Here is a 23,340-nt window from a genome sequence, read left to right on the forward strand (position 1 = left end):
TGTGTGTGTATGTGTGTCTACGTGTGTGTGTGTACGTTGGTCTAAAATATCTAATTAATAAGCTTATGCCGGTAGGTCCTTGGGGGACAGGCGTCTATGACGTCTCCTGGCCAAACCCCATTTGGCGGAGCCAGGAGATTGAACCTTTACCTTCGGGGCTCCTCCAGAAACAACAAAAAGCCACTACGGATGGCCACGTGGAATGTTCGAACGCTCACTGTGGAGGAGAGGCTGCTGCCCCTCTGTCGGGAGCTGGACCGGTACCGTCTGGATCTCGGTGGCATTCAGGAGGTCTGGTGGACTGGCTCTGGCTCCTGCCACCATGAGGGGTGGACAGTCCTCTACTCGGGGCAGGAGACTGCCAAACAACAGGGTGTGGCTCTTCTTTTGAACAAAACAATGAAGGGCGAGTGGGAGCGTGGCGGTGAGGTGTGGGAAGCTGTAAGCCCCAGGCTACTTTGGGCTCGCCTTCCCATCAACCGGAGGCGAGGAGTGGTGGTCGTGGTTACTTATGCCCCCACCGAAGACGAACATCTGTGGAGGGATGCAGGCAAGGCCAATGAGTCAGATGCCTTCTATAACCTCCTGTCCCAGGTGCTAGCTAAAGTGGCCCCTCGGGGTCGAGGAATCCTGTTCAGTGACTTCAATGCCCGAGTTGGTCATGATACTGGCATCTGGTCTGGAGTGATTGGAAGGCATGGGCCAGATCAGCTCAATAACAATGGTAGGAGGCTGCTAGATTTTTGTGCAGCCCATGGGCTTGGAATTACCAACACGCTGTTCCGATATCGGTGCATCCACACAACATCATGGATGCATGCCGGGTCCAAGCAATAACATCTGCTGGACTACATAGTGACAGACCAGCGGATGCGAGCCCATGTCCTTGACACCAGGACCCTCCGTGGTGCTGATCTGCCCTCTGACCATCGACTTGTCATCTGTAAGATTTGCCCGCCATTCTTCCACTCCGGTGGTGGGTGTACACCCAGGACCCCATTCCAACCTAAGGTGGCCTGGTCTCAGTTCGCTTGCGGCTGGGGTTGGCATCTTCCCCCACTCCTCCTGATGTCGAGGGTAAATGGGCGAGGTTTAGGACTGTGACTCATGCAGCTTCAATGGCTGCTTTGGGTACGTGGTCCAGACCTCCCCAGAGACCCTGGCTGACAGAGGAGGTGTTCAGGATGGTTGAGAAAAAGCGACAGACCCACTCTAATTGTCTACAGCATCCCACGTCAGAGAATGAGGCTAACCGCAGGTTCGGAGAGCTGTGAGGCGCTGCAAGGATGGGTGGTGGTCGCGGGTTGCTAATGAGATGGAGTCTGCCTCATTGGCCCACGAATCACAAATCCCTATTTAACTCCATCAAAAAAGCAACCTGCAGCGCCACACCTATTACCGTCATTAGGGGAAATAACGGTGATCCAATCTCCGACCCTCAGGAACAGGTTTGCAGATTTGCTTAGCATTTCTGTGAGGTCCTGGGGGAGGGGAAATCCCTCAGCCTGAAAAACATGGGACAAAGTGGGGATGAGTAAGTACTGAAGGCGATCCAGAGTCTGAGACCAGGAAAGGCACCAGGCAGAGATGATCTCCCTAGCGAAATGCTGAGGGAGGGTGGCGTTTGTGCGCAGACTGCCCTACATGACATCATAACAACAGTCTGGACCACTGGACGGGTTCCGCAGAATTGGAAGGATGCCCTGTTGGTCCCCCTCAGACTGTAACAACTGCAGGGGCATCTCACTCTTCAGTGCGCCGGGAAAGGTCCTGGCAAGGATTATTCAACATCGCCTTGCTCACCACGCTGAGGAGAGGCTCAATGCGGTTTCAGGAAAGGGCGGTCCTGCACAGATGCCATATTTTCTGTCCGTCTGCTACAGCAGAGGTATAGGGAATTCCAACAAGACCTACATCTCTGTATTGACCTGGTCAAGGCCTATGATACCATCAGTAGGCCTGGGCTCTGGGTTGTTCTTTGTGCTTTCGGAGTCCCTGACCCTCTGCTCACGCTCATTAAGGCCCGGGTAAAACTATATGGCCGGGAGTCAGAGCTATTCCCTGTACACCTTGGGGTGCGACAGGGATGTCCTCTGGCTCCCACATTATTTAACATCTATTTTGACTACGTAGTTCGTGAAGCCTTCAATAGCTGTACCGGAGGAATTTCCATTTGGTACAGATATAATGGGAGGCTGATCGATGCCCGGGTGCGGTCAAGGGATCGCTCCCTATTGCCCAACCATGTTATGTATGCCGATCATCTGGTAATTGCTGCTCACTCAGAGGAGGAGTTGAACCTGGAGTTTGCCACCAAGAGGTGGGGCCTTACCATCAGCCCCACCAAAACTATCATACACTCCACCCCCACAACTCCCAATTAGTGATAGGGCAGTTGTGGAGAGAGTGGAGAGTTTCCCATATCTTGGCAGTGTGCCCATGACCGGTTCCGGTTTAGCAGTAGAGGTCTCACTCCGAATTAGCCGAGCGGCATTATCTTTTCATCGGGTGCGTAACGCTGTGTGGAAGCTACCTGGTCTATCACTACGCACGAAGCTTCAGGTCTTCTCGGCCACGGTCATTCCCTCCCTTCTCTACGCTTGCGAAACGTGGACCCCCGTAATGGAACATCTTCGCCGGTTAGAAACATTTAGGCTGGCCTTGCCTATGATCCATCCTAGGTTTAACCAGGCTGGATTGTGTGAGGAGCTCACAAATCCTTGAAAGATGTGGACAAAGTCCCATCGATGGAGCTGAGTGGACTTGCCGATGACTGGTACCAGCAGTGTCAGGATCGGCCTCTGTAGAGAAGGCTTGTGAAGGAGGCTACTGGGCAGTTGGAGGCAGTCCAACAACAACGGAGGGCGGAGGAGCGACACTCACAACAACGAGCGGAGCGCCGGGTGGCTAAAGCATAGCAAGTTGGCACAGGTGGTTCATCAGCCAGTCGTCTCAGTCGATCTGTGGCATCTGGGTCTGCCCCGTGACCTCCTGCCAGTGGGCGTTCGACACTTCACATGGCCTCAAAGTGCACATAGCCTGGCACAAGCGTCATGGCGACGTCACCGCCATTTAGTGGCGAATGGCGGTTATTGTGTACATTGAACTTCTTTGGCACCGTACCTAACCAACTGTGCTCATCGGAGGTGCGGGGGGAGGACAATAAACTAAGCACAAAATGCAACTCAAAAGTAATGCGTTTTCAGTGTAATATAGTATAGTGTATCGTAGTATAGTGTATGGCATAGTTTATTGTAGTGTAGTATTGTAATGACGACACACTTCTCTTGAGATGGCACTTTATTGAAGACATGTTCACTTGACATCAGACGGAGACCCCACTGCAAAAGCCCCGAGTCTCCCACGCATCTCCCTTATATACCAACACGAGGCCACACCCCCCCCCCCCCCCCCCCCCGAACCATCTCGTTCACTCTGGACGCTCGCTTCACCGGCAGAGTGCCGTCCTCTTCCGTCACCTGACCACGCTCCCTTCTCGAACATTCCCGTAGCCACCAGTCCCTTCGCACTCACAACTGACACCCCTGTCATTACCTCCCGCGGCCACCAGTGCCTTCGCACTCACAACTGATACCCCTGTCATTACCTCCTGTAGCCACCAGTCCCTTCACGCTCACAACTGACTCCCCTGTCATTACCTCCCGTAGCCACCAGTCCCTTCGCACTCACAACTGACTCCCCTGTCATTACCTCCCGTAGCCACCAGTCCCTTCGCACTCACAACTGACACCCCTGTCATTACCTCCCGTGGCCACCAGTCCCTTCGCACTTACAACTGATACCCCTGTCATTACCTCCTGTAGCCACCAGTCCCTTCACGCTCACAACTGACTCCCCTGTCATTACCTCCCGTAGCCACCAGTCCCTTCGCACTCACAACTGACACCCCTGTCATTACCTCCCGTGGCCACCAGTCCCTTCGCACTCACAACTGATACCCCTGTCATTGCCTCCTGTAGCCACCAGTCCCTTCACACTCACAACTGACTCCCCTGTCATTACCTCCTGTGGCCACCAGTCCCTTCGCACTCACAACTGATACCCCTGTCATTACCTCCCGTGGCCACCAGTCCCTTCACACTCACAACTGACTCCCCTGTCATTACCTCCCGTGGCCACCAGTCCCTTCGCACTCACAACTGACTCCCCTGTCATTACCTCCCGTTGCCACCAGTCCCTTCGCACTCACAACTGGCTCCCCTGTCATTACCTCCCATAGCCACCAGTCCCTTCGCACTCACAGCTGACTCCCCTGTCATTACCTCCCTTGGCCACCAGTTCCTTCGCACTCACAACTTATACCCCTGTCATTACCTCCCATGGCCACTAGCCTGCTCACACCGCATGCAAGCTCTCTTGTCATTACAGTAGTATAGTGTATCGTAGTGTACCGTATAGTGTGCTGTATAGTAGTGTAGTATGTAGTATATAGTAGTGTATATGTATGTTAAAATTCTTTCGCACCTAACGTAGCCAACCGTGCTCATCAGAGGTGCGGGGAAAGAACAACAAACTAAACACAACAACAAAAAGCAGTTCTAAAGAAATTAGTTTGTCAATCTAGATGATTTAAAAGTGCACAGCATTCAGCGGCTTCCTAATATCGGAAAGAAGAGCGTTCCAGACGGCCGCAGAAGCGCGCCTGAAAGCGCCGCGCGATGATCCGGTAACCACCATCTTTGTTCGATGGGCAGCAATAGTGCAGTGTATAATGTAGTGTACAGCAGTGTATAGTGGAGTGTATATGTAGTGTAATGCATAGAGTAGTGTGTAGTGTATGGTGTAGTGGAGTGTAGTATATAGTGTAGTGTATAGCAGTAGTACATAGCTGTAGTGTATAATGTAGTGTACAGCAGTGTATAGTGGAGTGTATATGTAGTGTAATGCATAGAGTAGTGTGTAGTGTATGGTGTAGTGGAGTGTAGTATATAGTGTAGTGTATAGCAGTAGTGTATAGCAGTAGTAAATAGCTGCAGTGTATAATGTAGTGTATAGCAGAAGTGTGTAGTCTAATGTATAATAGTGTATAGTGTGCATAGCGTAGTGTATATTATAGTGTAATATATAGTGTAGTGTTTAGTGTATAATGTAGTGTGTAGTATATAGTAGTGTATAGAGTAGTGTCTAGCGTTGTGTATAGTGTAGCATAGTGTGTAGCGTAGTGTGGAGTATAAAATCATTTTAATTTTACTTATTTACTAAAGACTATGTTTTATTTTACCAGGTAAGGCTATGTATGTATGTAATTCTTTTTCAAAAGCGACCTGGCTATCGTAAATGGTAGCTTAACGAAGTGGGCTCATCATCATCATCATCACGTGGAAATGTATAGCAGCAGTCAAATCCTCTAAACGCGTGATGTTGATTCTAAATGTGGAGGGAAAAACTGGAGGACCCGGAGAAAAATCCACGCGACCACGGGGAGGGAGACACGCAGACTCCAAATATACAGCAGCAGGCGTCAGGGTCTGGATCGAACCCACGACCTCCTGTACACCAGGCGAGGTAGTTAACATCTCCTAGACACCGTGATGATGATGATGATGAGAGAGAGACACGCAAACTCCAAATATACAGCAGCAGGCGTCAGGGTCGGGTTGAACCCACGACCTCCTGTACACCAGGCGAGGTAGTTAACATCTCCTAGCCACCGTGATGATGAGAGAGAGAGAGAGACGCAAACTGCAAATATACAGCAGCAGGCGTCAGGGTCAAGATCGAACGCACGACCTCCTGCACACCAGGCGATGTAGTTAACATCTCCTAGCCACCGTGGCGAGGAGGGGGTGGAGTTTGTTGTTTGTGACTTTTTGTGATCTCCGGATTTGCAATCTTCACCATCATCGTCACCGTCACGTGGGTTTAAGGCTCCGCGGTGCTACTGCTGCTGCTGCTGTTGTTGTGTCGCCACCAGAGGCCGCTACAGCAACAGCCCAACACAGACTCGACGCAACGGCGTAGTGATGTAACAACGCTTTGTTGACAATGGGAGGCGACGTTTCAGGCAATAGGCCACAACGTCACCGCGGCTATTCGACGAATTATCGATTCGATTTCGGTATCGATTTAAAAAAACAAAAACAAATTATTGTTTACTCAGATTTTTATCTTGATTCGAAGCTTTCGTGACTGCAGGGATCCACACTCTTTGGTTATTTCGGTAAAGTCACGTAGTAGGTAGCAAATAAAATAAATCACGACGTTTCGGGCGCAACACAAGCAATCATCATCAGGTGGGAAAACCACAGCAATCATTTGTTTCTCTCGTTCATCACCGTCTCCTTTGTACTGTATAGACTCTTTAGACTCATCATCGTTATTTCTTTTTATTACCTTATCCTGGGAGGAATCCGATGAGCTACGAAGCACTTGTGTTCTTTCACACCGAGCCTAAGCGAGTTTCTCGGATTGCCACAAGGCCAGACTGGCAACAGCGATGGGTGGAATCCATCCGTGCGGAGTTTTGTCGCCGGCCGCTCGTACACAGCGCGGCGTCGGGTTTTCTCAAATTTGTCGCCGAGGCAAAGCTATAGACTACTTTCGTTTTTATCTTCCCAGGCAATGCCCCACTGAGCTATGTAGCTCGTCGTTATCATCGTGGTCATCATCATCAGCAGCAATCGTCATCATCACCAGCAGCAGCAGCATCATCGTCAGCAGCAGCATCAGTAGCATCGTCAGAAGCATCATCAGAAGCATAGTCATCATCACGAGCAGATCAGCAGTAATCGTCATCTGCAGCAGCATCGTCAGAAGCATAGTCATCATCAGCAGCAGCATCATCAGCAGCAGCATCATTATCAGCAGCAGCATCATCGTGATCAGCAGCATCGTCATCATCAGCAACATCATCAGCAGCAGCATAATCAGTAGCAGCAGCAGCATCGTCATCAGCAGCATCATCAGAAGCATAGTCATCATCAGCAGCAGCATCATCAGCAGCAGCATCATCATCATTATCAGCAGCAGCATCATCGTGATCAGCAGCATCGTCATCATCATCATGGTCAGCCATGGCCAGGGATCGCCAACCTAAACTGAACTCTTGTTTATTGTTACCAGGTGCAAGGCGCCACTGAGCTCTGTAGATATATTTCAGAATCGACCTGGCCATCAAGAATGATAGCTCAACGGAGTGGGCTCATCATCATCACCACCACGTGGAAATGTATAGCAGCAGCAGCTAACTACTCTAAACGCGTGGTGACGTTGGTTCTCAATGTGGAGGGGGGAAACCGGAGGACCCGGAGAGAAATCCACGCGACCACCACGGGGAGAGAGACACGCAGACTCCAAATATACAGCAGCAGCAGGAGTCAGGGTGGGGATCGAACCCACGACCTCCTGTACACCAGGCGAAGTAGTTAACATCTCCTAGCCACCGTGATGACGATGATGATGATGAGAGAGAGAGACACGCAAACTCCAAATATACAGCAGCAGGCGTTCAGGGTTTGGAATCGAACCCACGTACCTCCTGTATACCAGGCGAGGTACTTAACATCTCCTAGCCACCGTGATGATGATGAGAGAGAGACACGCAAACTCCAAATATACAGCAGCAGGCGTTCAGGGTTTGGAATCGAACCCACGTACCTCCTGTATACCAGGCGAGGTACTTAACATCTCCTAGCCACCATGATGATGAGAGAGAGACACGCAAACTCCAAATATACAGCAGCAGGCGTTCAGGGTTTGGAATCGAACCCACGTACCTCCTGTATACCACGACCAAACATCCCAACGTGGCAGGACCCTCTCGCGACCGAGGTCCTTGAGACTCCGCGACTCGTTCCACGGTAAGTTCGCAACACAGTCACAGACACACACAGAGCGTATAACAGACAAAGATCCCCCGTGTAGCCGGACTGTCGGGGCAAGTGCTGTTAGCAAGCAGCACCTATGAAGGCCGGCACGCACACAAGGGGGTGGGTGGCCAGCACCACGCCCGGCCACCTTTGTATCCCCAGTGGCGATATTTACACCTCGCACCAGGTACTCATTTGAGGCTGAGTCGACCTAGGGGAAGCCCGGGACCGGTATAGATAATTGTCACTGGTTGAGAATCGAACTGGGTCGCCGGTTTTGTAGCGCAGCGCGCTAACCACTCCACTACCGCTCCCCGCAGACACACATCTAAATCTCCACATTTCCACTACACACAAAGCTTACACACACACACATCTTACACAAACACCCCAAACCCAATCATCCACAAACACCAATAGCCGACATTCGCCACGAAGTGCCAGTCCAGGTGCACTTTTGAGTCCACGTGAAGTGTCGAACGCCCGCTGGCAGGAGGTCACGGGACAGACCCAGCAGGTGCCACGTGTTGCTTGACTGAGATGACCGGTAGATGCACAGCACCTGTGATTTAACCGCCCGGCGCTCCACTCGCTGTTGTGAGCGTCGCTCCTCCACACACACGAACACATTCACACACACACAGACACATTCACACACACACCCAGACACATTCACACACACCCAGACACCCAGACACATTCACACACAGCCAGACACACCCAGACACATTCACACACACCCAGACACGTTCACACACACCCAGACACCCAGACACATTCACACACACCCAGACACATTCACACACACGAACACATTCACACACACCCAGACACACCCAGACACATTTACACACACCCAGACACCCAGACACATTCACACACACCCAGACACACCCAGACACCCAGACACATTCACACATACGAACACATTCACACACACCCAGACACACCCAGACACATTTACACACACCCAGACACATTCACACACACCCAGACACACCCAGACACATTCACACACACGAACACATTCACACACCCCAGACACCCAGACACATTCACACACTCACGCACATACACACTCACATACAAAGACAAAGATCCCCCGTATAGCATTAACAGACTGTAGGGGCAAGTGCTGTTAGCAAGCAGCACCTATGAAGGCCGAAACGGTACACGAGGGGGTGGGTAGCCAGCACCACGCCCGACCGCCTTTGTCTCCCCAGTGGCGATGTTTACACACCGCACCAGGTACTCATTTGAGGCTGAGTCGACCTAGGGGAGGCCCGGGACCGGTTCAGATAATCGTCACCGGTGTTGGCCGTGAGCGGGAATCGAACCCGGGTCGCCGGGTTCGTAGCGCAGCGTACCGCTAACTGCTGCACCACCGCTCCCCACACACACAGACACACACAAACATTCACACACACACACACCCAGACACACACAAACACACCCAGACACACACACAAACACATTCACACACACCCAGACACACACACAAACACATTTACACACACCCAGACACACACACAAACACATTCACACACACCCAGACACACACACAAACACATTCACACACACCCAGACACACACACAAACACATTCACACACTCCCAGACACACACACAAACACATTCACACACACCCAGACACACACACAAACACATTCACACACACCCAGACACACACACACACGCTCATCTCACCATCCCTCCACAAACACACATCCATCCACTCGCAAAACCCGATCCCCCCTATCGCACCATACACACAGACACACACACAGACACACACTCACACACACAGACATACATACATACACACACACACAGACACACACTCAGGCACACACATACAGACACACATACATACACACACAGACACACACTCAGGCACACACTCTCAGACACACACATACAGACACACACATACAGACACACACACACAGACACGCTCACACAGACACATACATATACACACTCAGACACACATACAGACACACACACACATACAGACACACTCACACACACAGACACACACACAGACACGCTCACACAGACACACACAGACACACACACAGACACACAAACACCCTAAACCCAATCCTTCACACACCCCCATCCACACTCGCATCAAAACCAGACCCCCCCCACACACACGTCAAGTACACACAAAGACAAAGACCTCCCGTGTAGACTTAACAGACTGTAGGGGCAAGTGCTGTTAGCGAGGAGCACCTATGAAGGCCGGCACGGTACACGAGGGGGTGGCCATCACCACCACCACCACGCCCGACCGTCTTTGTCTCCCCAGTGGCGATGTTTTTACACACAGCACCACGTACTCATTTGAGGCTGAGTCGACCTAGGGGAGGTCCAGTGCCTATTGGCCGTGAGCGGGAATCGAACTCGGGTCGCCAGGTTCGTAGCGCAACGCGCTAACAGCTACACGACCGCTCCACAGCACACCAAGTACACACACACACCAAGTACACACACACCCAGTACACACACACACACCAAGTACACACACCTAGTACAAACACACACACCTAGTACACACACCAAGTACACACACACACACCTAGTACACACACACACACCTAGTACACACACACCAAGTACACACACACACCCAGTACACACACACACCAAGTACACACACCTAGTACAAACACACACACTTAGTACACACACCAAGTACACACACACACACACCTAGTATACACACACACCTAGTACACACACACACCAAGTACACACACACCTAATACACACACACACCAAGTACACACACCTAGTACATACACACACCAAGTACACACACATCAAGTACACACACCAAGTACACACACAAAGCAAGTACACACAAAGCAAGTACACACACACACCAAGTACACACACACATCAAGTACACACACACACATCAAGTACACACACACACACCAAGTACACACACCTAGTACATACACACACCATGCACACACACACACCAAGTGCACACACCAAGTACACACACAAAGCAAGTACACACAAAGCAAGTACACACACACCAAGTACACACACACATCAAGTACACACACCAAGTACACACACACATCAAGTACACACACACACCAAGTACACACACACATCAAGTACACACACACCAAGTACACACACACAGAAAGTACACACACACCTAGTACACACACACATCAAGTACACACACCAAGTACACACACACATCAAGTACACACACACATCAAGTACACACTCACACCTAGTACACACACACACCAAGTACACACACCAAGTACACACACACACACCTAGTACACACACAGCAAGTACACACACACCTAGTACAGACACACCAAGTACACACACACCTAGTACACACACACCAAGTACACACACCAAGTACACACACATCAAGTGTACACACACATCAAATACACACACATCAAGTACACACACACACATCAAGTACACACACACACAAAGTACACACACCAAGTACACATACACACCAAGTACACACATAAAGTACACACAAACCAGGTACACACCAAGTACACATAACACACCAAGTACACACACAGACCAAGTACACACACACCAAGTACACACACATAAAGTACACACACCATGTACACACACACCAAGTAAACACACACACCAAGTACACACACACACATAAAGTACACATACACACCATGTACACACACACACCATGTACACACATACACCAAGTACACACACACACCAAGTACACACACACCATGTACACACACCATATACACCAAGTACACACACACACCATGTACACACACACCAAGTACACACATACACCAAGTACACACACACACCAAGTACACACACATACCATGTACACACACACCATGTACACACATACACCAAGTACACACACACATAAATTACACACACACACCATGTACACACACAGCATGTACACACATACACCAAGTACACACACACCAAGTACACACACACCATGTACACACACCAAGTACACACATACACCAAGTACACACATACACCAAGTACACACATACACCAAGTACACACACACAGCAAGTACACACACAGACGGAACCCGATCTCTCCCTCCCCCCACTCACACCCCTCCTCCTCTTCCATCACAAACGCCTCCTCCACTCCTCCTCCATCACTCCTCCTCCTCCACTCCTCCATCACAAACTCCTCCTCCATCACTCCTCCTCCTCCCCTCCTCCTCCACTCCTCCTCCATCACTCCTCGTCCATCACAAACTCCTCCTCCTCCCCTCCTCCATCACTCCTCTTCCATCACAAACTCCTCCTCCTCCCCTCCTCCATCACTCCTCTTCCATCACAAACTCCTCCTCCACTCCTCCTCCATCACTCCTCTTCCATCACAAACTCCTCCTCCACTCCTCCTCCTCCACCCCTCCTCCTCCATCACCCCTCCTCCTCCCCTCCTCCATCACTCCTCTTCCATCACAAACTCCTCCTCCACTCCTCCATCACTCCTCTTCCATCACAAACTCCTCCTCCTCCACTCCTCCATCACTCCTCTTCCATCACAAACTCCTCCTCCACTCCGCCTCCATCACTCCTCTCTCTCCCTCCGTCTCTCTTTCACTCAGAGGCGCCGCCTCTCAGCGCCACACCAAGCGGACCTGCAGCCGGGACCAGTCCGAATATCATTGTCATCATCATCAGCATCATCAGCAACAACAACAACATCAGCAACAGCATCATCATCAGCAACATCGTCATCAGCAGCAACATCATCGTCATCAGCAACATCATTATCAGCAGCAGCACCACCGTCACCAGCATCATCGTCATCAGCAAGATCATCATCATCAGCAGCAGCAGCACCGTGACCAACATCATCAGCAGCAACAACATCAGCAGCAGCAGCACCACCATCATCATCATCCGAAGAGAGCAGCATCAACACAATAAACAGCATCATCATCGGCAACATCATCATCGGCAACATCATCATCGGCAACATCATCATCATCAGCAGGAGGAGCAGCAGCAGCGCGAAGGGCAGCGGAGTAGCGATGGGAGACGGCGAGAGAGAAAAGCGGAGTCGCAAGCCCGCCAGGCCTCTCAAGAGGAAACTGCCTGCTGATATAGCGGCCTCTAGTGGCGAGCAAGTGAGTGACTGAGTGAGTGACTAAGTGAGTGACTGAGTGAGTGACTAAGTGACTGAGTGAGGAAACTGCCTGCCGATATAGCGGCCTCTAGTGGCGAGCAAGTGAGTGACTGAGTGAGTGACTAAATGAGTGACTGAGTGAGTGACTAAGTGACTGAGTGAGGAAACTGCCTGCCGATATAGCGGCCTCTAGTGGCGAGCAAGTGAGTGACTGAGTGAGTGACGGAGTGACTGAGTGGGTGACTGAGTGACTGAGTGGGTGAGTGGGTGAGTGACTGAGTGGGTGACTGAGTGGGTGACTGAGTGACTGACCGAGTGAGTGACTGAGTGGGTGACTGAGTGAGTGACTGAGTGACTGAGTGAGTGACTGAGTGAGTGACTGAGTGGTGACGGAGTGACTGAGTGAGTGACTGACTGAGTGACTGAGTGGGTGACTGAGTGGGTAACTGAGTGAGTGACTGAGTGGGTGACTGAGTGACTGACTGAGTGAGTGACTGATTGGGTGACTGAGTGAGTGACTGAGTGGGTGACTGAGTGAGTGACTGAGTGGGTGACTGAGTGAGTGACTGAGTGGGTGACTGACTGAGTGAGTGACTGACTGACTGAGTGACTGAGTGGGTGACGGAGTGACTGAGTGGGTGACTGAGTGGGTGACTGAGTGACTGACTGAGTGAGTGACTGAGTGGGTGAGTGAGTGAGTGACTGAATGACTGAGTGAGTGGCTGAGTGGGTGACTGACTTAGTGAGTGGGTGAGTGGCTGACCGAGTGACTAAGCGAGGGATGGGAGGGTGGCGAGTGTGGTGCTAACAACATCGGCGGTGTTTTGGTCGTGGTCATGTTTGTGAGATGCGGTGTGTGTGAATGTGTAATGTGGGTTGTGTGATGTTGATGCTTATGCGGTGTCTGCGCTGATGCTTGTGTGATGTTGATGGTAGTTGTGCTACGTGTGGTGATGTTTGTGTGATGCGGTGTGTGTTAACGTTTGTGTGATGGTGATGTGGTGTATGGTGATGTTGATGTAGTGTGTGGTGTGTGTGTGATGTTGATGTAGTGTGTGGTGATGTAGTGTATGGTGATGTTTGTGTGATGTAGTGTGTGGTGATGTTTGTGTGATGGTGATGTAGTGTATGGTGATGTTTGTGTGATGGTGATGTAGTGTGTGGTGATGTTTGTGTGATGGTGATGTAGTGTGTGGTGATGTAGTGTGATGGTGATGTAGTGTGTGGTGATGTAGTGTGTGGTGATGTTTGTGTGATGGTTATGTAGTGTGTGGTGATGTTTGTGTGATGGCAATGTAGTGTGTGGTGATGTTTGTGTGATGTTGATGTAGTGTATGGTGATGTTTGTGTGATGTTGATGTAGTGTATGGTGATGTTTGTGTGATGGTCATGTAGTGTGTGGTGATGTTTGTGTGATGGTCATGTAGTGTGTGGTGATGTTTGTGTGATGGTGATGTAGTGTGTGGTGATGTTTGTGTGATGGTCATGTAGTGTATGGTGATGTTTGTGTGATGGTCATGTAGTGTGTGGTGATGTTTGTGTAATGGCGATGTAGTGTGTGGTGATGTAGTGTGATGGTGATGTAGTGTGTGGTGATGTTTGTGTGATGGTGATGTTTGTGTGATGGTGATGTAGTGTGTGGTGATGTAGTGTGATGGTGATGTAGTGTGTGGTGATGTTTGTGTGATGGTGATGTAGTGTGTGGTGATGTTTGTGTGATGGTGATGTAGTGTGTGGTGATGTAGTGTGGTGATGTTTGTGTGATGGTGATGTAGTGTGTGGTGATGTTTGTGTGATGGTGATGTAGTGTGTCGTGATGTTTGTGTGATGGTGATGTAGTGTGTGGTGATGTTTGTGTGATGGTGATGTAGTGTGTCGTGATGTTTGTGTGATGGTGATGTAGTGTGTGGTGATGTTTGTGTGATGGTGATGTAGTGTGTGGTGATGTTTGTGTGATGGTGATGTAGTGTGTGGTGATGTAGTGTGGTGATGTTTGTGTGATGGTGATGTAGTGTGTGGTAATGTTTGTGTGATGGTGATGTAGTGTGTGGTGATGTTTGTGTGATGGTGATGTAGTGTGTCGTGATGTTTGTGTGATGGTGATGTAGTGTGTGGTGATGTTTGTGTGATGGTGATGTAGTGTGTGGTGATGTTTGTGTGATGGTGATGTAGTGTATGGTGATGTTTGTGTGATGTTGATGTAGTGTATGGTGATGTTTGTGTGATGGTGATGTAGTGTGTGGTGATGTTTGTGTGATGGTGATGTAGTGTATGGTAATGTTTGTGTGATGTTGATGTAGTGTATGGTGATGTTTGTGTGATGGTGATGTAGTGTGATGGTGATGCAGTGTGTGGTGATGTTTGGTCGTGGTGTACAGGAGGTCGTGGGTTCGATCCCGACCCTGACGCCTGCTGCTGTATATTTGGAGTTTGCGTGTCTCTCTCTCTCTCATCATCATGACGGTGGCTACGAGATGTTAACTACCTCGCCTGGTACACAGGAGGTCGTGGGTTCAATCCCCACCCTGACTCCTGCTACTGTATATTTGGAGTCTGCGTGTCTCTCTCTTCCCGTGGTGGTCGCGTGGATTTCTCTCCGGGTCCTCCGGTTTCCCCCCTCCACATTGAGATCCAACGTCACCACGCGTTTAGAGTAGTTAGCTGCTGCTGTACATTTCCACGTAGTGATGATGGTGGTGGTGATGATGATGATGAGCCCACTTCGTTGAGCTCTCATTCGTGATGGCCAGGTCGGGTCTGAAATATATCTACAGAGCTCAGTGGCGCCTTGCACCTGGTAACAATAAACAAGAGTTCAGTTTAGGTTGGCGATCCCTGGCCATGGCTGACGATGACGATGCTGCTGCTGATGACGATGCTGCTGATGATGACGAAGACGATGCTGCTGATGACGATGCTGCTGATCACGATGATGCTGCTGCTGATCACGATGATGCTGCTGCTGATCACGATGATGCTGCTGCTGATCACGATGATGCTGCTGCTGATCACGCTGATGCTGCTGATGATGACTATGCTTCTCATGCTGCTGCTGCTGATGCTGCTACTGATTATGCTGCTGCTGACGATACTGCTGATGATGACGATGCTGCTGATCTGCTGATGATGACTATGCTTCTGATTATGCTGCTGCAGATGACGATTGCTTCTGATCTGCTGATGATGACTATGCTTCTGATGATGCTTCTGATGACGATGCTGATGCTGCTACTGCTGATGCTGCTATTGATGATGCTGCTGATGCTGCTTCTGATGCTGCTGCTGCTGCTGCAGATGACGATTGTTGCTGATCTGCTGATGATGACTATGCTTCTGATGATGCTTCTGATTATGCTGATGATGATGCTGCTGCAGATGATGACGATTGCTGCTGATGATGATAAAGCTGCTGATGACGATGCTGATGATCACGATGATGCTGCTGACGCTGCTGATGATGACGACGACGATGATGATGACGTTGCTGCTGCTGGTGATGCTGATGATGCTGCCGATGATGACGGTCCTGCTGCTGCTGATTCTGATGATGACGATGATGCTGCTGATGATGCTGCTGATGATGACCACGATGGTGACAACGACGAGCTACATAGCGCAGTGGGGCCTTGCCTGGTAAAATAAAAAAAATAGTTTATAGTTTAGTCTTTGTTGTGTCCGTGCGTACCTGTAGCGGCACGGCACCTGCATAGGTGCCGTGCCGGCCTTCACAGGGCGCTGCTACTCAATTATAGCATTTGCCCCTGCAGCCTGTTAAAGGCTACACGGGGAATGTCTTTATCATTGTGTCTGTGTGTGTGTGTGCGGGAAGGGAGCGGTAGTGCAGCGGGTAGCGCACTGCGCTACGAACCCAGCAGAGACCCGGGTTCGATTCCCGGTCACGGCCACCAACACCACCAGTGACGATTTATCTGAACCGGTTCCGGACCTCCCCTCGATCGACTCGGGCTCAAATGAGCGCTCGGTGCGGCGTGTGAACGTTGCCACTGGGGATACAAAGGCGGCCGGGTGTGGTGCTGGCCACCCACCCCCCTCGTGTGCCACAGTGCCGGCCTTCGTAGGTGCTCGCTACTCGCCAACAGCACTCACCCCAACAGTCTGTTAAGACTATACGGGGGATCTTTGTATCCGTATACGTGTGTGTGAGTGTGCGTGTATGTGTGTACGTGTATGTGTGTGTGCGTGTATGTGCATGTGTGTGCGTGTATGTCTGTGTGTATGTGCAATGCTGTGGTGAGCAGTGCCGTGGGGGGGGGAGGGCCAATTTCGATTGGCCATTCCCCTCATGGCGTTTGTAACCACCACAGCAGCCAAAGGGGGCTCTGGATGCGAGGGGGTGGTAACCCCTCCCCCTTCAATTAATTACCACAAAACCACGTGCAAAAATATCTAATTAAGCTTGTGCCAGAGGCCGCGGTGGGGACAGGCTCCTGGCCAAACCCCATTTGGCGGAGCCAGGAGACTGAATCCTTACCATCGGGGCTCCTCCAGAAACAGCAAAAAACCACTGCGTGTGGCCACGTGGAATGTTGGAACGCTCACTGCAGAGGAGAGGCTGCCACTCCTCTGTTAGGAGCTGGACCGATACCATCTGGATATCTGTGGTATTCAGAAGGTCCGGTGGACCGGCTCTGGCTCCTGCCACCATGAGGGGTGGACAGTCCTCGACTCGGGGCAGGAGAATGCCAAACAACAGGGAGTGGCTTCTGAACAAAGCATGAAGGGGTGTGGGAACGTGGCAGTGAGGTGTGGGAAGCTGTAAGCCCCAGGCTACTTTGGGCTCGCCTTCCCATCAACCAGAGGCGAGGAGTGGTGGTCTTGGTTACTTCTGCCCCCACCGAAGACGAATATCCGTGGAGGGATGCAGATAAGGCCGATGAGTTAGATGCCTTCTATGACCTCCTGTCACAGGTGCTAGCTAAAGTGGCCCCTCGGGATAGAGTCATCTTGTTGGGCGACTTTAATGCTCGAGTTGGTCATGATCCTGGCACCTGGTCTGGAGTGATTGGAGGGCATGGGCCAGATCAGCTCAATAACCGGTAGGAGACTGCTCGATTTTTGTGCAGCCCATGGGCTTGTAATTACCAACACGCTGTTCCGGCATTGGCACATCCACACAGGATCATGGATGCATGCCAGGTCCAAGCAAGAACATCTGCTGGACTAAATAGTGATGGAACAGCGGATGCGGGCCCATGTCTTTGACACCAGGACCTACCGTGGAGCTGATCTGCCCTCTGACCATTGACTTGTTTTCTGTAAAATGTGCTTGCCATTCTTCCACTTCGGTGGTGGGTGTAAACCCCATTCAAACCCTTAGTGGCCTGGTCTCAGCTCGCTGATAAAAGTTGCAAGCAAGATATTCATCATCGCTTGTGGCTGGGGTTGGCATCATCCCCTACTCCTCCTGCTGTCGAGGGGAAATAGGCGAGGTTTAGGACTCTGGCTCATGCAGCTGCAATGGTTGATTTGGGTACACGGTCCAGACCTGCCCAGAGACCCTGGCTGACAGAGGAGGTGTTCAGGCTGGCTGAGAAAAAGTGACAGGCCCACTCTCATCGGCTACAGCATCCTATGCAAGATAATGAGGAGGCTTACCGCAGCCTTCGCTCGGAGGTTCGGAGAGCCGTGAGGCACTGCAAGGATGGGTGGTGGTCGCAGGTTGGTGAGATGGAATCTGCCTCAATGGCCTGCAATCACAAATCGCTCTTTAACTCCATCAAAAAAGTTACTTTCAGCGCCACACCTATTACCATCATTACGGGAAAGAACGGTAATCCAATCTCTGACCCCCAGGAACAGGTTTGCAAATTTGCTGAGCACTTCTGTGAGGTCCTGGGGGAGGGGAAATCCCTCTGCCTGGAAAACATCATCAGACAAAGAGGGAATGACACTGCTGAGGCTGTGGTGACTCAAATATTGGAAGAAGTCACCCGCTGTGAGTGGCTGGCTGAGGTTCCATCTGTTGAGGAAGTACTGAAGGCAATCCAGAGTCTGAGACCAGGAAAGGCACCGGACAGAGATGATCTCCAAAGCGTAATGCTGAGGGAGGGTGGCGTTTGTGCACAGACTGCCCTACATGACATCATAACAACAGTCTGGACCACTGGATGTGTTCCGCAGGATTAGAAGGATGCCCTGGTGGTCTCCCTCTTTTAGAAGGGGGGCCGCACAGACTGTAACAACTACAGGGGCATCTCACTCCTCAGTGTGCCAGGAAAGATCCGAGCAAGGATTATCCAACATCGCCTTGCCAGGCATGCTGAGGAGAGGCTTGCGGAGCCCCAATGCGGTTTCAGGAAAGGGCGGTCCTGCACAGGTGCGATATTTTCAGTCTGCTACAGCAGAGCTGTAGGAAATTCCAACAAGACCTACATCTCTGCTTTATTGACCTGGTCAAGGCCTATCATACCATCAGTAGGCCTGGGCTCTGGGTTGTAATTCGTGCTTTTGGAGTCCCTGACCCTCTGCTCACGATCATTAAGGACCTTCATGATGGTGAGCAGGCCCGGGTAAAACTACGTGGCCGGGAGTCAGAGCCATTCCCTGTACACCTTGGGGTGCGACAAGGATGTCCTCTGGCTCCCACATTATTTAACATCTATTTCGACCACGTAGTTCGTGAAGCCTTCGATGGCTGTACCGGAGGAATTTCCATCTGGTACAGATACAATGGGAGGATGATCGATGCCCGGGTGCGGTCAAGGGATGGCTCCCTATTGCTCAACCATGTTATGTATGCCGATGATCTGGTAATTGCTGCTCACTCAGAGGAGGGGTTGGATGTGTTGCTGCTGAACCTGGAGCGTGCCACTAAGAGGTGGGGCCTTACCATCAGCCCTACCAAAACTAAGCACCTGCCTGGGTATTTTGTACCATCGGACACTCCACCGCCATGGGCATTTGTGGAGAGAGTGGAGAGTTTCCCCTACCTGGGCAGTGTGCTCATTACCGGCTCCGGTTTGACAGCAGAGGTCTCACTCTGAATCAGTCGAGCGGCAATATTTTTTCATCGGTTGCATAACGCTATGTGGAAGCTACCTGGTCTGTCGCTCCGCACGAAGCTTCAGGTCTTCGTGGCCACAGTCAAAACGTGGATCCCACTAATGGAGCATCTTCGCCGATTAGAAACATTTAGGCTGGCCTGCCTATGATCCATCCTGGGTTTAACCAGACTGGATTGTGTGAGGAGCTCACAAATCCTTGAAAGATCTGGGCAAGGTCCCATCGGTGAGCTCCTCCGGCGGGCAAGGCTGCGTTGGCTGGGTCATGTAGCCCGCTTGCCCAGCCACTTAATGCCTAAACAGCTTTTATTTGCCCGGATTGAGGGGGCTAAACGGGCGCGTCACGGGCTAGAGAAGAGATGGAGTAATGTGGTACAGGAGGATGTGGACCTGAGTGGACTTGCCGATGACTGGTACCAGCGGTGTCAAGATTGGCCTCTGTGGAGGAGGCTCGTGAAGGACGCTACTGGGCAGTTGGAGGCAGTCGCCCTCCAACAACAACGGAGGGTCGGAGGAGCGACGCTCACAATAACGAGCGGAGCGCCGGGTGGCTAAAGCACAGCAAGTTGGCACAGTAGGGGGCACAGGTGGTGCATCAGTCAGTCATCTCGGTCGTCTCAGTCAGTCGACCCGTGTCACCTGGGTCTGCCGCGTGACCTGCCAGCGGGCATTCGACACTTCACGTGGCCTCAAGGTGCACATGGCCTGGCACAAGCGCCGTGGTGACGTCACCGTCACTTAGTGGCGAATGGCGGTTGTTGTTGTGTGTATGTGCGCGTGTGTGCTTGCTGGCCACCCACCCACCTCGTGTTCCGTTCCGGCCTTTATAGGTGCTCGCTAACAGCACTTGCCCCAACAGTCTGTTAAGGCTATACGGGGGATCTTTGTCTTTGTGTGCAGAAACACGTGGGCTGGGAGAGAGAGAGAATGTGTAGGTTCAGTCGTAAATACACAGCACTGGCTGCTGCTGCTGTGATGATGTTGGTAATGATGTTAGTGATGATGTTAGTGATGATGTTAGTGATGATGTTGGTGATGTTGGTAATGATGTTGCAGGTGTGGGAAGCTGTATGCAAGACGGAAACCAGCGACTCCGTGCCTCCCAGCTCCCCACTGCATCAGGCTCCCACTGCTCTCGGTAAACACAAAGACAAAGATCCCCCGTACGGCCTACACGGGCAAGTGCTGTTGGGAGCGGTGGCACAGTGCTTATCGCGCCTCCCTGTGGACCCAACTAAACCGAGTTCGATGCCCCGCTCACAACCAACATGGGCGGTGATTATCTGAACCTGGTCCCGGGCCTCCCCTAGGTCGACACACAGCCTTGTATGTATGCGTGTTGAACTTCTTTCACACCGTACGTAGCCAACCGTGCTGGTTGGAGGTGCGGTGGGAGGGGCGGACGACAAACTAAACACAACAACAACAAGAAGCAGTTCTAAAGAAATTAGTTTGTCAACCTAGATGATGATGATTTAAAAGTGGCCGAGCTCCCAGTGGCTTGCGAATATCGGTAAGGAAGAGCGTTCCAGACGGCCGCAGAAGCAGCACGTCTGAAAGCGCTGCGCGACGATGTGGTGACCACCGTCTTTGATTAATGACTATCCAAAAGTGTAGTGTATAGTGTAGTGTATAGCAGTGTGTCGTGTAGTGTACAGTATAGTGTACATTGTAGTGTATATTAGTGTATAGTGTAGTGTATAGTGTGTAGTGTAGTGTATAGTATAGTGTAGTGTATAATATAGTGTATAGTAGTGTATAGTGTAGTGTATAGTGTAGTGTATAGTATAGTGTAGTGTATAATGTAGTGTATAGTAGTTTATAGTGTAGTGTATAGTGTAGTGTATAGTGTAGTGTACAGTGTAGTGTATAGTGTAGTGTATAGTATAGTATATAGTAGTTTATAGTGTGTAGTGTACAGTGTAGTGTATAATGTAGTGTATCACAGTGTGTAGTATAATGTAGTGTATAGTGTAGTGTATAGCAGTGTATAGCAGTGTATAGTGTAGTGTATAGTGTAGTGTGTAGTGTATAGTGTAGTGTATAGTGTAGTGTATAGTGTAGTGTATAGCAGTGTATAGTGTAGTGTATAGTGTAGTGTATAGTGTAGCGTATAGTGTATAGTGTAGCCAAAAGCCGCCGCTGCGAGGGCGACGACTGGAGTGTCACGTGATGGTGGTTTGCGGCGCTCCTTGACGAGTTTGGCGGGCGAGGTGCGTTGCCGTGGTTCAGGTGAGGTGCGTTGCCGTGGTTCAGGTGAGGTGCGTTGCCGTGGTTCAGGTGAGGTGCGTTGCCGTGGTTCAGGCGAGGTGCGTTGCCGTGGTTCAGGTGAGGTGTGTTGCCGTGGTTCAGGTGAGCTGTGTTGCCGTGGTTTCCCGTGGCGGGCGAGGTGCGTCGCAGCCAATTGGGTCGGCAACCCGGGAGAGCCTAACCCCATGGCCGCAGTGGGAACTGCGCATCGGCATGAATCAAAAGGCAATGTCCAGTGCTGGAAAGGTTGCCTCCAAGCTCCCTTGTCGGGATCACGGTGGCGGCAGCGGCAGCGGAGCCGCCCCCGTCCTGGCGAAGCGGGGCAGGACCCTCCAAGGGAGGGAGTCTTGAGACTCGGCGAGGGCAGCGGTGACGATGGAGAGTCGGACGGGGTCTCGACCTGACCTGTGTTGCGTTGTCTTGCCGTGTCTTGGCTCACCGTGTCTCTCGCCGTGCCTCACCCCGTGTCTCTCGCCGTGTCTCTCGCCGTGCCTCACCCCGTGTCTCTCGCCATGCCTCTCGCCGTGTCTCACCCCGTGTCTCACCCCCGTGTCTCACTGTGTCTTGGCTCACCGTGTCCTGCGCTGTGTCTCTCGCCGTGTCTCTCGCCGTGTCTCTCTGTGTCTTGGCTCACCGTGTCCTGCATTGTGGCTCACCCCGTGTCTCTCGCTGTGTCTCTCGCCGTGTCTCTCGCCGTGTCTCTCTCCATGTCTCACGCCATGTCTCACCATGTCCCTCCGTGTCACACCATGTGTCTCACCGTGTCACACCGTGTCACGGCGTGTCTCACCGTGTCTCACGCTGTGTCTCACCATGTGTCAATTTGTCTCACCCTATTTCACTGTGTCTCACGCCGTCTCTTGCCGTGCCTAGCCGGGTCTCATGCTCTGTCTCACCGTGTCTCGCCGTGTTTTCGCTGTGTCTCACCGTGTCTCGCCGTGTCTCGCCGTGTCTCACCGTGTCTCACCGTGTCTCACCGTGTCTCGCCGTGTCTCACCGTGTCTCGCCGTGTCTCACCGTGTCTCACCGTGTCTCACCGTGTCTCACCGTGAGTGAGTGTCTCACCGTGTCTCGCCGTGTCTCGCC

At 51.4% G+C, this 23,340-nt stretch overlaps 1 protein-coding gene across 4 annotated transcripts in view; it reads left to right on the top strand.

Moving 5' to 3' along the window:
• The first annotated feature begins 12,852 nt into the window (after positions 1-12,852).
• The window catches only part of LOC116955575 (uncharacterized), a 31,882-nt gene continuing 21,394 nt past the window's right edge, over positions 12,853-23,340 (top strand). For 2 of the 4 annotated variants that reach the window (XM_032976714.2, XM_076053247.1), the window contains exons 1-2: positions 12,859-12,983; positions 21,061-21,142. In XM_032976714.2, the coding sequence (XP_032832605.1) occupies positions 12,888-12,983; positions 21,061-21,142 (178 nt within the window). In that variant the 5' untranslated portion in view covers positions 12,859-12,887. The other 2 variants (XM_032976715.2, XM_076053248.1) reach the window with 2 other exon arrangements.

Source organism: Petromyzon marinus, chromosome 60, assembly GCF_048934315.1.
Source record: "Petromyzon marinus isolate PM22_M1 ecotype Great Lakes invasive population chromosome 60, UKy_Petmar_22M1.pri1.0, whole genome shotgun sequence".
Taxonomy (NCBI): domain Eukaryota; kingdom Metazoa; phylum Chordata; class Hyperoartia; order Petromyzontiformes; family Petromyzontidae; genus Petromyzon; species Petromyzon marinus.